The 14671-nt window shown below is 52.4% G+C and overlaps 3 protein-coding genes across 3 annotated transcripts in view; 2 read left to right on the forward strand and 1 right to left on the reverse strand.

The window, feature by feature from the left end:
• Positions 1-248: 248 nt before the first annotated feature.
• Positions 249-3381, forward strand: F751_3524 (Superkiller viralicidic activity 2-like 2; the record flags this gene model as incomplete). The annotated part of the gene is made up of 14 exons (XM_011403437.1): positions 249-394; positions 507-642; positions 808-882; positions 986-1089; positions 1175-1288; positions 1403-1472; positions 1562-1675; positions 1781-1893; positions 2004-2098; positions 2180-2238; positions 2338-2503; positions 2607-2693; positions 2776-2918; positions 3010-3381. 14 exons carry the CDS (start codon positions 249-251, stop codon positions 3379-3381), a joined length of 1794 nt encoding a protein of 597 aa, XP_011401739.1.
• A 7742-nt stretch (positions 3382-11123) lies between these two features.
• On the forward strand, positions 11124-11643 carry F751_3525 (LisH domain-containing protein C29A3.03c; the record flags this gene model as incomplete). The annotated part of the gene is made up of 2 exons (XM_011403438.1): positions 11124-11324; positions 11476-11643. Coding segments are annotated over 2 exons (369 nt in total), but the record flags the coding sequence as incomplete, so codon positions are not given.
• Positions 11644-14281: 2638 nt separating this feature from the next.
• Positions 14282-14671, reverse strand: part of F751_3526 (Glycosyltransferase-like protein gnt14) — a gene marked incomplete at both ends in the record, with an annotated part of 2834 nt that continues 2444 nt past the window's right edge. The window contains one exon of the mRNA XM_011403439.1: positions 14282-14318. Coding sequence (XP_011401741.1) covers positions 14282-14318 — 37 coding nt within the window. The remainder of the gene's footprint in view (positions 14319-14671) is intronic.

The following is a 14671-nucleotide window of genomic DNA, read 5'->3' on the forward strand; positions in this document are numbered from 1 at the left end:
TACCGCTTCTGGCGATGGAGGAAGCCGGGACCGACTGCACAACTCCTATAAATGTTGTCGAGATGAGTGGGAAGTCCTGTACTCACGAGGTAGCCTGGCCGCAAGGTGGGTTTCCAGGAAGTGGTCGACGGCGGAGTGGAGCATGCCAAACTGCAGTTGAGCATTTCTCATCTAGAGCGTCCCCCGACTTCTCAAACATGACAGGAAGCCATGGAAGCCTCTTGCCCCCTCCTCACTCTTCTAAGCCAATGGCTCGGCAGTACCCCTTCACCCTGGATCCCTTCCAGCAAACGGCAATCAACTGCCTGGAAGCAGGACACTCTGTCCTTGTGGCTGCTCATACCTCAGCAGGGAAGACCGTTATCGCAGAGTATGCCTTTGCAATGGCACTCAGGTGCGCCCATCGACACGTGGCAGTGGGCTCCTTGCTGTGGATCCCCGTCTGGGGTAGGCTCCGATGTTCACCCCATGCATGTCTTACTGCTTCCTCCCTGTCACACAATCAGAGACAAGCAGCGTGTCATCTACACCTCTCCGCTGAAAGCCTTGAGCAACCAAAAGTACCGGGAGCTGCAGCAAGAGTTTGGAGATGTTGGACTGATGACTGGAGATGTCACCATCAACCCAAATGCCAGCTGCCTCGTGATGACCACCGAGATTCTTCGGAGCATGCTCTATCGCGGATCTGAGGCAAGGCAGAATGGCTGAAGTGGCAGGGGATCGGGTACCGACATGAGGTTGGCTTACTGAGAGCCAGAAATCTGGTAAATGGTGTGCTCAGCTTTCGTAGTGCCTCATCCCTCCTAGGTGGTGAGGGAGGTCCAGCTCTTGGTGTACGATGAGATCCACTACCTGAGAGACAAGGAGCGAGGAGTTGTTTGGGTAAGGCTACTATTCGTGTTGAGTTATTGGTACGACATGGGCGCATGGACCCCGGGTAAGATGTCATGGATGCCCAATTCATTACACCTACAAATCCTTGCAGGAAGAAAGCATCATCCTGGCCCCAAGATGTGCTCGATTTGCCTTCCTGTCGGCTACCATTCCCAATGCGAGGGAGTTTGCCGAGTGGATTGCCAAGATACACGAGTATGTGGCGGGCCAAGTGTGAAAGGGTGGTGCGCCTGTCACCGCTGCTCCTCTTGGTAAGCCACACCCTTCACCACCCCTCCAGGTCGCCTTGCCACGTCGTGTACACCGAGTACAGGCCCACACCCCTGGAGCACTACGTCTTTCCGGCGGGGGGCGATGGCCTGTACATGGTGGTCGACTCAAGGGGTAACTTCAGGTGAGCTGGTACATGAACCGTATCCGACATCTCATCCAGTGATTGCCTTGTCTGCTGCACGGCGTGGCAAGGACGGTGCTTGTCTGACCCTGACCCTTGCGAATTTGATGACAGGGAGGATAACTTTGGCAAAGCTGTTGCAGTCGTCAATGACGTCACGGGCGACTCTGTTTCGGCCTCCAAGGTGTGTGGGATAGTCTGGGTAGAGGACGGAGAGACAGCGAGCCTCCTATCTCACCGCCCCGACTCTCCCTTGCTTAATCACGATTGCAGAGGCAGAAGAAGGGTGCAGGCGGAGGCGATCCCACCCTCGTGATAGGAGATGGAAAGGAAAAGTCTGACGTGGCCAAGCTTGTCAAGATGGTGATGGAGAAAAACTTCGATCCGGTAAGGCAGTTAATCACACCTTGCTCCTGGCTTGGGGACCATGTTGCTCTGACCATGGACTCTGGATTCAGGACGCTGAGCTGTCCTCGCACATTGGAAGCGCAGATAATCATTTTCAGCTTCAGCAAGAAGGAATGTGAAAGCCTGGCCATGCAAATGGTTGCGATGGACCTGAACACGGCTGAGGAGAAGCAGATGATCGAAGCTGTCTTCACGAGGTGTGAGGACCAATGGGGTCCAATAGCAGACGGAGGCTCAGGTGCATGTTGGACTCAGCCTCAGCGGTGCCATGAACTTCAGTCGTGCTCCGCCGATTACCACTCTGCAGTGCCATTGACGTCCTATCAATAGAGGACCAGAAACTGCCACAAATACGTAACCTACTCCCCATGCTCCAAAGAGGCTTTGGCGTCCACCATTCAGGTGAAATCGATGCAGGTGGAATAATCGTAATGGAAGATGTAAGCCCTCCATGTTCTGATCCTCGGTCGCTTCTCGGTGCAGGGCTGCTCCCAATTCTAAAGGAGATGGTCGAGATTCTGTTCCAGGAAGGCCTGATCAAGGTGGAACCTAATTGCCCGGAAAGGCAGCTGTTTCAGTCATACCTTAACCCCGCCTAATATTTTGTGCACTCCACAGTACTCTCTACGCTTACTCTGCAGGCCCTCTTTGCAACCGAGACGTTTTCCACCGGGCTGAACATGCCTGCCAAGACGGTTTGCTTCACTCACGTCCGAAAGTTCGACGGTGGCAGCTTCCGCTGGGTATCTAGTGGAGAGTACATCCAGATGAGCGGCAGAGCTGGGCGGCGCGGATTAGATGACAAGGGTGAGTGGCCTGTCACTACTCCTCCTTACCCTCGCATATGAGTCAACCCATCTGGTGCACTGGGCGGAGCCACGTCCCACATCTGATTCCACCTCACCTGAAGGTTTGGTGGTGATGATGCTGGACGCAAGGATGGAGCCTAGCGTTGCCAAGCAGATGCTGAAGGGTGCTGCTGACACGTTATATTCAGGTGAGTGATGAAACGTGAGAAGTCTTCTTTAACACTCATTACGGACAGGAAGCTGATCCCAACCCTCCCCGGTGCTGTGCAGAGTTTCACCTCGAGTATAATATGCTGCTGAACCTGATGAGGGTGGAAGGTGTGGAGCCTGAGGAGCTTATGCACCGCAGTTACCGGCAATTCCAGACGGAGAGGCTGCTGCCTGCCTTGCAGCAGAAGCTCAGGCGACTAGAGGTGGGCCGGGATTCTCTTTATCATGTCGAAGGCATGCTTTGCCGGTCGAGTGCAACGTACCCATAAGCTCATCCATCTCCCTTTCCTGCAGGGGGAACACGAAAGCTTCAAGATCCCGGACGAGCATAGCATCGAAGAGTATCTCATGCTCACTGATCAATTGGTAGCTTTTCAGCAACAGATGCGAAGCTTGCTGTACCAGCCGAAATACGCCCTACCATTCTTGCAACCCGGCAGACTTGTGCAGATATCTTTGGCTGCGGAAGCGACCGACGAGACCGATGGCTCAGCTGAAGGTCCCACACATGCACCTGTTTGGGGCGCCATCATTAACTTCCAGAAGGCGCTGAGCAAGAGCAAGCGGGGCAAGGACGACGAGAAGCCCAGATCAAAGGACAAGGAGTTCCTTATAGACATTCTGGTCAACATCAGGAAAGTCAGCGCCCAGCAATCTCATCGGTAAGTCTAACATGAGAAGGTGGATGTCGAGTATAGTCGGTTAATGCTGCCTGCCCAACCTGATAATAGAGTTTCGCATTCCTCGCCTGTTGACACTCTGCTATTGCGCACCGATCTGCAGGCGGCCAATCCCCATCCCCGCGAACTCGGACGGGGAAGCACTCATAATGGCAGTGACATTGGGAGAAATAGCAGCCATAAGCTCGCTCAGGGTGTACATTCCCCAAGACCTCCGATCGGTGCAGAGCCGACAAAACGCGATCAAGGCACGTGTGAATGCTATCCCATCCCAGACTTGCTCTATTATATCGACTGCACACTGATTCTTTCGCCGTGACGGTTGCAGGCCCTTGTGGAAGTGGAGCGGCGATTTAAGGGCAGCGCACCTCTCCTAGATCCCGTGAAGGACATCAATGTCAAGGTGATCGCCGGCATGCTTGCTGGTATACCCGACAAGGCACCGTGATGATCGATCTAAGCAACATCCACGTATCTGGGCTTGCAGGAGGATGTGTATAGGAAATTAGAGAGGAAGCTGGAGCATGTAGAGCACTTGCTCTCAAAGAATCCTCTGAGTGGGAGCAGCACACTTGCCACCATCCTGGAACCGTACAAGCAAAAACAGGTATGTGCCAGGAGAACTGATTTACCAGGACAGTATCGCAGCTGCTAGAAATTGTCGCTTCGTCCGTGCAGGCATGCCTTGCTGAAATGAAAGCCCTCCGGAAGGAGATTAAGGGAGCCCAAAGTCTGGTCATGCTGGATGAGCTCAAGCAGCGGAAGAGGATACTTAAACGCCTGGAATTTATCAGCAAAGAGGGTGTGGTGACTCTCAAGGTACGGAAGTTTAGAATTCGGAGATGAAGGTTTCAATGGGACCCAGCTGACAGCCAGTGCTGCGGAGGTTCGGCAAATAACGCTTGGCTGACCATACCACCCTCTGGACCAAAGGAAACGATCACACAATGCGCTGCAGGGTCGCGTTGCATCTGAGATCAGTACAGGGGATGAGCTGGTACTAACAGAGCTGGTATTCAGCGGCTTCTTCAAGGAGCTGAGCACTCCTCAGCTCTGCGCGATCCTGTCGTGTTTTGTCTGGCAGGATCGCTCAGAGGTAGGTGCTGGGGCTGATTTAGGATATTCCACGAGCCGAGTGTGTAGCTGCCTACTATAAAGATCTCGCCTATCCACACACAGAGCAAGAGCAAGGTTCCACAAGGGCTGGAAGCTCCATTTGCTGCAGTGAGAGACATGGCAAGGTAAGGCGAGAGTTCGAATAGATACTGACGAGTGCAAATTCAGTGCTCAGAACTTCTGACATCTTTACCACAGGCGCATCTGCAAGGTGGCAAATGATTGCCAGATGCCCATGGACATGGACGAGTATGTGGAATCCTTCAGCCCCTCGCTCATGGACACCGTTGGAGCCTGGGCACAGGGCGCGCGCTTTGTGGACATTTTGAAATCCAGTGGTATCCTTGAGGTGGGTCTGAGCAGAACGTGCAAACGCGAGTCGACAGTATAACAGGGCGAGATTCCTGGTGTTAGGTTTCAATGTACCAGTAGCTCTGCTGTGCTCAAACCATCTGTCTCTGTTCACTGCAGGGTTCCATTGTTCGGGCCATTCGGCGCCTTGAAGAACTGCTTCGACAGTTGGGTAACGCCCTCCGAACAATTGGGGAGCTTGAACTCGCAGCGAAGTGTGACAAGGCCATCGAAAGTATCAAGCGCGACATTGTTTTTGCAGCATCTCTGTATCTGTGACTGACTAACTCATTGTACAGGGCCGTTCTGGGGCAACTTGTACATGAGAACAATAGGAATTCAGACGGGAAAATGTTTAGAGATCGTATAAATTACGGTACAGGGGCACGGTGTACCCCTTTGCTAATCTTGGCATGCTCTGCTATACCATCCATGAACAGTGCCACAGCGATCATCGGGTTGGCTTGCAATCAATCATCCTGCAAGCCGCTTGGAATGCTGGCGACAGAAGACGAGCACAACAGTCCATTCGCATCCTTAGTCTGTCAAAGAGCGATCTGATCAGAAACAAATGGCCTTACCACGTCAAACACCATCCTTAGTGTCACGTTGGTACAATCTCCATTGCCATATCTGGGATTTTGCCAGAGAGCAGTCGTCGTGCTGTGAATGGAGTATATATATGAATATCTGACTGGAACGAGCACAACGCGATGTATTTTGATCTGTCTTGCTACCTCCATGGCCCATCTCCACATCATAGCGTAGATCGCGATGAGGTGGTGCTCTCTCTGAATGCGGTGCCTATGCTCGGATGCCAAGATTAAGGTCGTGAGCGTGCAGACATGAGTGGGTCTTACGCATGAAGCAATGCGCACGCATGGCATGGAAACAATGCTGTCGATACTCGACATATAGATTGGTCATGATCGAGCATGCTTCTTAAAGCTGTGCGGAATAATCTGCCTCTTCAGGCATCTTCGGGATTGTAGAACTTGTCTCGAGCAACTGAGAGCACAAGAAGCACTAAACACAGGGTGTCACGCAGGCTTGGTCATCTCCTAGTTATAGAATCGTGGATGGCAACAAGTGGCCTGGAACGCCTAGCTGACAGCCAGATATGATTCACTATGATAAAGCAAGGCGGGTGCGAGGTTGGATGAGATGGCTGTAAATAAAAAGCAAACGGATCGTACATGCTAACTCTGATGCGACTAGATAAACCTCAACAAGAAATGCTGGATGATATTCTGATTTCATGTGTTGTATCTCCCTCGACAGGTTCAAGGTAGAATGCAGGGGCGGACATCCCAAAAGGCTTGCGCCATCTATGATTATATCTGATGATGAGGGAACGTCATGCAGTCCCTTGTGTGTCTAATTGGCCTGACAGTCAGGATCGATTAGGCAAGTAGGAATATTTGTAGGAGGCTCTCAGATTACCACTGTCATCAGTGTATGTAGGAACCCACAGAATGTTGCTGTTAACTGCCAGCTCCGCTTTCATTTACACTGCGTCTGGTGCGCAATTTACCGGCCCTGAAATGTGTCAAGAAAGCTTCAGGCTGCTGACTCCGTAAACGCTTCGTCGCAAGAAAGCTTGCCTTATTCTGTAAAACGAAGTGAGGGCTTTTCTAAAAGAATTTGGAGACTTTGCAAGCAATGATACATCTGTTGAACGCAACGATAAGATGAGGGAGCTGGAATGCTGTCAAGTTGCAACACATCATACAAAGGGCGGTCAGGCTTCAGATTATACAGAGCACAAACGATTTGAGCGTCTGACTTGTTTTCCCCCTCAGTCTCCTCCTTATACACCCCGTGCGTCGTTGTTGTTTACAACAGCGCATTTCTTCACCCGGATGTTTTTTCGATATCTTGTTTCGACAGCCTAGGATGTTGGCAAGCAGGTATCGGCTGTCGTACCCGAGATAGCATCCGATTCATCCAGAGAGCTCCATTGCGTGGCTGCATAGACCGGCAGTGGACAATTACTGTTTAGCTGCATACCCTACCCACATGAATTTCTCGAGCGGAAGTGTTGGCATCCCTCTGCTTGTGCCCTGACTATTTATCTTGCATTACAAATGCCGTCGAGTACATCCTGGACTAGTCTACTTGAGTCACCTATGAGCAGTTGTATATGAGACATAGCATGACTGCAGTAGGCGGAGGATCAAACTTCCTGCATGTTTGAGATTGGTAAGAAAGCGCATCCTATGAAAGGGGCAATCACTACATCGCATTACACCCTGACCGAACTCCGCGTTACAAGTAGTCACAGTATATCGTATCGCGTAGAAAATTTGCCGGGAGTGCACTCTGCGTCAATACAAGATAGGACCTTACTGTAAGTAAAAGTGGTGACGCAAGCCGGCTCAGACAGCTCTCATGCACAACCCAGCGGCTTGCTTGAGAGAATTACAAGGACTCCACTGTACTATGTTCGGGGTAACGATGGCCGAACAAAAGCTGTGAATCTGCGAGCATGGAGTCTCTATGGGACTCCTTACCCTACTTAACGTTCAGAGATGGCTGCGTCTGGTAGATTGCCTCCCCCAGAACGCTACTAATTGCAATTGGCAGCCTGAGATGTGTGAGTCGCACGGGAATTTAGAAAGGCCGGATACCACCCGAATCGCCGGGTAATTCCACGGCTCGGTAAATTGCCGGTCCTTTTAGATCCATTATCCGGTGAAGATTGACCAAACTGGTGCAAGAAACAGGAACAGTCCGATGGCTCATCAAGCGAGCATCGTCGTGGACCATACGGCTAAGCTGACGATAGAGGTGAATGCAACAACAAAAGGACGCCATATCTGACCGATGGAGTCATGTGTCACAGACGGATGTACGCTGAATTACCAGATTCATTTACTGTCCCTCTCAGAGGCTATCCCTTCGCCACAAGTCAACTCAGCATGTTTTCCTCCTTTGAATGATACCCCCAACCGCATCTAAGTTTCATCTAGAGACCCAGGTACGCTACTTGCTAGTTTATATTTACACGCAACCAAGATCGGCAAGCTACTGTGATCGCTAGCATGCACTCCATGCTCAGGGTCCCCAACAGTGTTGCAAGAAGAGGACATGTACAAGGATTAACAAACATGGTAACCCCTGCCCTTGCTGCAGGCAAGATCACAAATTGGCATTCCAGGGTGGACTTGTATGAGATTTTGGTGGGCAGTTCCTGGAAGTAGGTACCATATCATGCCAGATGCTAAGAGTATTCTCTCTGTTTTTCGCCACCGCAAGCAATCCCTCCGCAAGTATCTTGCAGGGATGGTCTCGAGCAGTCGCACTGTCCTGAAGAAGAATGAATATTCAAGGTAATATATAGCCCATGCGGTTTGGCATCTAAGCCTGAGTAGCTGCTTATCTAGATGCAGAAAGTTGTAATCTTGAACTTGCTTGTGTGTGAACCTCCCTTGCCCCATATCTAACAGAGATTTGTGTTGCTGCATGTGATTCTGCTCTCGCGACCCTCTTCGATGAATTAATGGTTCTGGGCGTGGCTCCAGCTTGTCCTCAATTTACATTTGACGGCCCTGGATGAGGGGAGATCGGCACATGCTCAGCTTTATCTACTCGTGACATTGGGATACTTTGCACTGCCTTAATAAGATTGTGTGATTTGCAACTGTCCAGGAGTATTCCAAGCTGTCCCATGATCTGCTACGATTACTGGAAGGAGGGCTATAAGCTTTCAATGTTCCATTACATTGCCACCTGCCCTACTATAGAGGTTCTCCGTCAAAATCTTCCACAATTACAAGGGGGGAATGTGAGGATGTTTTCTGCGAAACAGCCGCTTGAGATATTGTTGCCTTGCTGCAAGGACTTGTCCTAGGGGAGGGGCGGTATGTTGAGAAGATGTCAGTTCCTGTGGTTTTCTGATGTCAACGTTTCAGGAGTACGTAAGATCAGACACGCGGTTATATCTACTCTATCGTACCAGCGTTACCCACAGCCTGCTCACATGCTCAGCGGGAGATGTTAATGCTGCTCATGTAATTTCCATTGAGGATCGTGGTGCGGTTCACGCGACGTCTCGGTGGAAATACGAGCCGATCTGGGGAGTGTTCCAGTGTAGGCATACAGGGACAGTGTACGGCATGCCCCTGTTATTCTTGCCATGCAGTCCGGGAAGCTCTTGTTCTTGCACACACCGAACCCCAGAAGTGACAGATGCCATTACCTTGTCGAGGATAAGGAGGGTGTTCAGCCCCATTTCATCGGCAAGTTTGGGGTGCGTGGCCATAGATACTCCATCATGGAACCCAGGTGCAAAATGTGTGAATGTAGGTCATTCAGACTTTACTTACCGGTGGAAGAGATGGTGTCTACATCGGCATTCCCGACACTGTTGAGTCCACTCACCAGTATTGCCAAGTCATCGTAGTTGATCTTGCGGAGACTGCCGGCAACACTGTAAGTTCATGAGTTTGAGCCCTGGTTTTGCCATGACTAGTCTAGAGTAGGGAGCTCTCACGCAATGTAGGGATTTTGAGGCCTGTATGACTAGTCTAACAGCGTGCTACTTGACGAGAACCTGCCGTCTCACGAGTTCGGGTCGCCTAGAGTGTACTCCTGGAGAGGCAGTAAAAGTTGTGCCTTTCTGACCTCCCCGACCAGGCATTGCTTTCCTCCGGATGGAGCCCGGGCTCCGATACGTACCCGAGATAATGGCAGAAATAATCGCACAGCAGACAGTCTATCATGATCTCCATCGGTGATGCTATCTTTCTACTCCTCTGTCTCTCTGCAAGCTCTTTGCATGATTCATAAGAGGATGGCTGCCGGAGAGCCTTCTACCTGCACCACTGTGCCTAAGTGAAGGGACGATGGACCCATTTGCCGAACTCCTCGAGGACGTCGAGCGGGCTGTCATCGCCCAGGAGACGTGCAGTAAACAGGCTATGGAGATCGTGGGCAAGTGCCTGGAAGAGGTGCAGCATGCTCGTGCCATACTCGGTGGTGGCAGCCCCGATGGCGAGGTTGTCGGAGCAACGGCGAAGGCGTTGAGCCTATTGAAGGTGGACGCCAAACTGGCATCTGGAACCAAGAACCTCCATAAAGCAGTAGGGACCCTTGGCAAGGTGGGTACGGCGGGTGGTTGTGCCATTCTGCAGAGTCCAGAGACCTGTGCATAGCAACGTCTCCGCTGTCAATGGAAACCACCCCGATGAAGCTCCCTGTTGCAGACAATTGACAAGACCTTCACTTCAGACATCTCGAAAGCTTGGGGCGGTCAGCCTTCAGACACAAATCTGCTCAACCAGGTGTGCAATGTGACAAACATGCCAGACACATTCCTTTGAATGAGGACGGGCTTCTAAAGTCCTCCTGTCACCGGCTTGCAGGCAATTCTCGAGCATCTACACCATGAGGGCCAGTTTGAGGTGGCATCCACCTTGGCAGCCGAGACAGGCTTGTCGCATGCACATGCCCTGCGACAGCCATATGAGGCCATGCATGCTGTGCTGCAGCAGGTGAGACGGCGGTCCTTTACTGCAGGAAACGTGAGCTCTCGTGGGTGATGCCAGAGCGGGATTTCCGCTCATAGCCCATCCATGCACTCCCCAGATCCACAGCAAGAATCTCGATGCTGCACTGGCGTGGGTCGAGACCAACCGATCTCGGCTAGAGGAAACCAGTGGGACACTGGGCTCCTTTGAATTTCATGTCAGAAAGGTTGCCTTTCTCCAAATCTTGAGCAGTGAAGGTGCGCAATTGTAGTGGGCAAGATCCTTGTCCATTCGCTGTGAGACAGCAACAGACATCTGACGTCGCTGATGTTGGGCAGGGTCTGCTCTGGGGGTGTTTTCTGAGATCGTGCACCGTCACACCCAGGATGTGGTGCCATCCCCCAGGACGTTTGGCGGCCTTGCAGTATGCACGCCAGCATCTACAGGGCTTTCAGCAAACTGAGCTTACCAGCATCCAGCAGCTCATGGGAGCACTGTGCTTTGCACACAGCCCGACCACCCAGAGTCCATACACCAACCTCTTGGGCGATGAGGTGTGGGACAGTCTTGCCGCAGATTTTGTGTCGCAGTCGTGTGCGCTCCTGGGGCAGGTTAGTGGGAGGTTGTGCGATGGCTACTTGGCGCCGCGTTACTCTGTGTTGCTGGGGATGCTTTGGAGACCTTGGCGTGGTCGGTGAGCAGCAAATTGGCTTGTCTGATGCGATGTGCACTGCTTTCCACGCCCCCCTAATCATTGATTTCTCCCCCTCCTCCTGCCGTCAATCTTCGCCAGGCACAAGACAGTCCCCTCCTTGTAACAGTGGCCGCGGGTGCAGCTTCGCTGCCCACAATTCTCAAGCTCGCCAATGTCATGCCGATGCAGCAGGGCCTCGCGGATGACGGGAGTGGGCCGCACCTGCCAGTTGATATTCCACTGGGCAGGGAATTCACCTTCAACTCTATATTTGCCTGCCCTGTTTCGCGGGAGCAGGTGCGAGAAAGCAGGTGTTGTCGTACTGTATGAGTGAAATGGGATGAGTCCCTGCTGCCCAGAGCATCTGTCGTTTTCCTTGTGGTCTAGAATGCTTTGAGATACACAACGAGCATACCTCACTTGTACCCCATATTTCCCATTCTTGCAGAGCACACCTGAGAACCCACCCGTCATCCTGCCATGTGGTCACTGCATGTGCAAACAGAGCATACTCAAGATTGCAAAATCCATGACCAGATCCTTCAAGTGCCCCTACTGCCCTGCAGAAACAACCCCTCTTCTATGCAAGGAGATTGTGTTTCCCCCTGTATGTTGAGACCTTCCCTTTAAATTGGCTATAATTTTTTCCCGGTTTGACCCTTCACAGCCGGGCAGGTGGCATGGACTAGGCGCTAGGGTCGATCAATGTGCTTGATGGGGGCAAGAAACAGGTCGACAGGAAATCAGGGGAGCATGGGTGATGGCAGCCACCCCTCCATCTGCATCCTGCGTTGCCTTTGCATCCACATTTGACTATGCCTAGAGCATGCAAAGCGGGCTGAATGGGGCTTATCTCCTGGCCTGTAACGTCAGAGATAAGGGAGGAATTGCTTGCCCGACCGCAAGCATGGAGGGGGATGGATTTGTCGACAGATAGCTGATCGCGATTTCTTGCTTGGGAATCGTCATGGTGGTGTGCCGGGAATGGCACCCCTTGATCAGGCATCCAGCATACAGACATTTCTACTTCCAACTCTTCGATCGCGTTGAGTCATTGATTGACTTTGTAGCTACATTTTGAAGAATGGGCGCAACTTTATTCTCGGGGGTGCCCTTTGGCGACGTTGGCCAACGCCACGCCATCCGATCCTGCGATCACCGACGGATTGGCACGCCAGCTTTCACAACCAGTTGAGATTTAGGTCTGCCACGAACGATCCCAGTCCAGATATATCTTGTTGCAATACCTTTTCAGTCTTCCCGATGCCCCCCTTACAGGACGGATCCGGTGCATGCGGTGGGCTACGGTCTCATGCTCGAAGGGACCTGTGGTGCTGACGCGCGAGCACGGCAAGAATGAGGAACTGGAGTCATTGCTCAAGTCAAAGAACATTGAGACTCTTATATTGCCCATGGTAGAGACTGCCAAGGGCCCTGACAGGTGTGTCCACTGCTTTGAAAACTCACACTTGGAATCAGTGTGGGCAGCTGTGATTGTGGTGCTCTGTGGATTGAACCCACGGGATGCATCTCTCCACCTCCTCATCCTCACAGCTGTCTGCTGCGGGAAAAGCTGCAAGATAGCGCCTTTGATTGGGTCTGCCTGACATCGCCAGAGTCTGCAGCAGTCTATGCAACCGCGTGGCTGGAAGCAGGAAAGCCCTCGATTCCCGTCGCTGTCGTGGGCGATGGCACAGCTCGTGCACTGGCTCGAGCTACGGACTCCGCTTGCGCACCCTCTTTTGTTCCATCCGTGGTAAGGGCAGGTCTGAGGGCAGAGGGCCCCATGGACACAGCTGACTCGAAGGCAGCAGCTGGGCTTGCCATTCCCCACTACACCTCCCTGGAGAGCTAACATGCATTACCCTCTCGTGTTCTTCCCAGGCAAATGCAGAGCACTTTGGAGCCGAGCTACCGCACCAAACCAACACGTCTGCTCGTGTGCTCTACCCTGCCAGCGTGCGGGCAGCAGGAACGCTGCAATCCCTCCTTGAGGCGCGAGGATTCTCTGTGACCCGACTCAACACCTACGACACTCTCCCTGTGGACCAGTTGACGGAGGAGGGCCTTCACCAGGCTCAACAAGCAGCACTGGTGGCCATTGCCTCGCCATCGGCGATAAGGTACGGTGACAATGGGAGTCCCATAGAAAGGACGCTTTCCACCCTCTGCATGCGTCTGTAGTTCAGATAGAATTAGCAAGCTGCGTCGATCATCGTCCCCAGCTTACTTACTCATGCCATCGCAGGAGCTGGGTGGAGTTGATTGGACAAGAGACAGCACAAAGGATCCCCGTGGCATGCATAGGAGAGACTTCAGCTCGGGCAGCCATGCGCCTGAAACTGGACAAGGTAGCGTTTTGCAAGGAACCAGGGGTCGTGGCTCTCGCGTCCTTGATTGAAGATGAACTTTCAAAGCTGTAAGCCTGCCACACTGGGAGTAGAACCTCCAGCTTCAGACAGGTGTACCAGGCCAGCGCCAATTCTAGGCATGGACATGCCAGATTTGCCATCAGGGGAACTCGAATGTGAGTTGTTGGTCGGTGCACAGAAGGTCTATAGTGAACTGCATTGCGGAAGGGGATGGCAGGTACGCGCACGGTGCATAGCACAGGGATGTCTGGTAGGAAGCAGAGATATGCACAATGACTCTTGCTGGACTCGAGAACCTGGCATTGGCATCGGAGCTGACGCTCAGGAAGGGACTGATCAGGCGAGGCATTCAAGGTTGTTGGCAGCAAGGCCTTGACCTCACAACTTTCTCCATCTCTGGGAATGAGCCCGGTGTCAAGACAGTAAGGTGTGTGTGCGTCTACCAATTTGGCGGAGGATCTCCTTGAGCTCTGCTGTCCCTCGCAGATCAAAATGAGGAATCCTTGCACAAATGCAAAGTCCCAATCGAGTCCTGGCATTTCGACCCTGTCGCCTCCATGCCACGAGGGATCACGATGCTCTCACGTAGATTGGCAATGCTGAAGAAGCATGAGGGAGGGGTACAACAACTCAGTGCAGCACGCTACACAAATACCAGGAGGATCATCGTTCTTTGATGTTATTGGAACATTCCAACGTGTTTCAATGGTACTTTTCGACCGAGGGAGATAAGTGCAAGGAGATTTGTGGTGGTCACATACACTGCTCTGGTCTAAGGACGTGCCCATGCCTCCTCGTCGATGGCTGGGCCAACGCTCTGTTCCCTCCAAACCGCACCGCAGATGTGGGGAAAGGACGTGGCGGGCACAAATGTGCCAGCCTTCACCTCGACACTGGCCTGTTGAAGGATGCTTTGTATCTGCGAGGGCGCATGAGAGAGGTATGAATGGGAAGTGTAAATCAGTTGGGAAATGTTCCAGTCTGCATGGTCCAATAGGTGGACACTGCCCTGGAGACAGGGAGACATAGTTATGGTTCTCTCCATGCCCTGGACATCCCCCTGCTCACGCGTTGAGCCTGCGAAGAACCGTTTGTGGCTGCTATGCTGGTAGAAGGAGCATGTGGGATGTGGATGGCAAATGCTGTTGGATGGACATCGAATGCGATGCCAGTTCCTGTGACACATTTGTGTGTGTGTGTGTTTGCGTGTGTGTGTGTGGTGGGGGGTGGGGGGGGGTGGGGGGGGGCGCGAGCGTCGTGGACGAGGTCGGG

This window comes from Auxenochlorella protothecoides, assembly GCF_000733215.1.
Source record: "Auxenochlorella protothecoides strain 0710 unplaced genomic scaffold scaffold37, whole genome shotgun sequence".
Classification (NCBI taxonomy): domain Eukaryota; kingdom Viridiplantae; phylum Chlorophyta; class Trebouxiophyceae; order Chlorellales; family Chlorellaceae; genus Auxenochlorella; species Auxenochlorella protothecoides.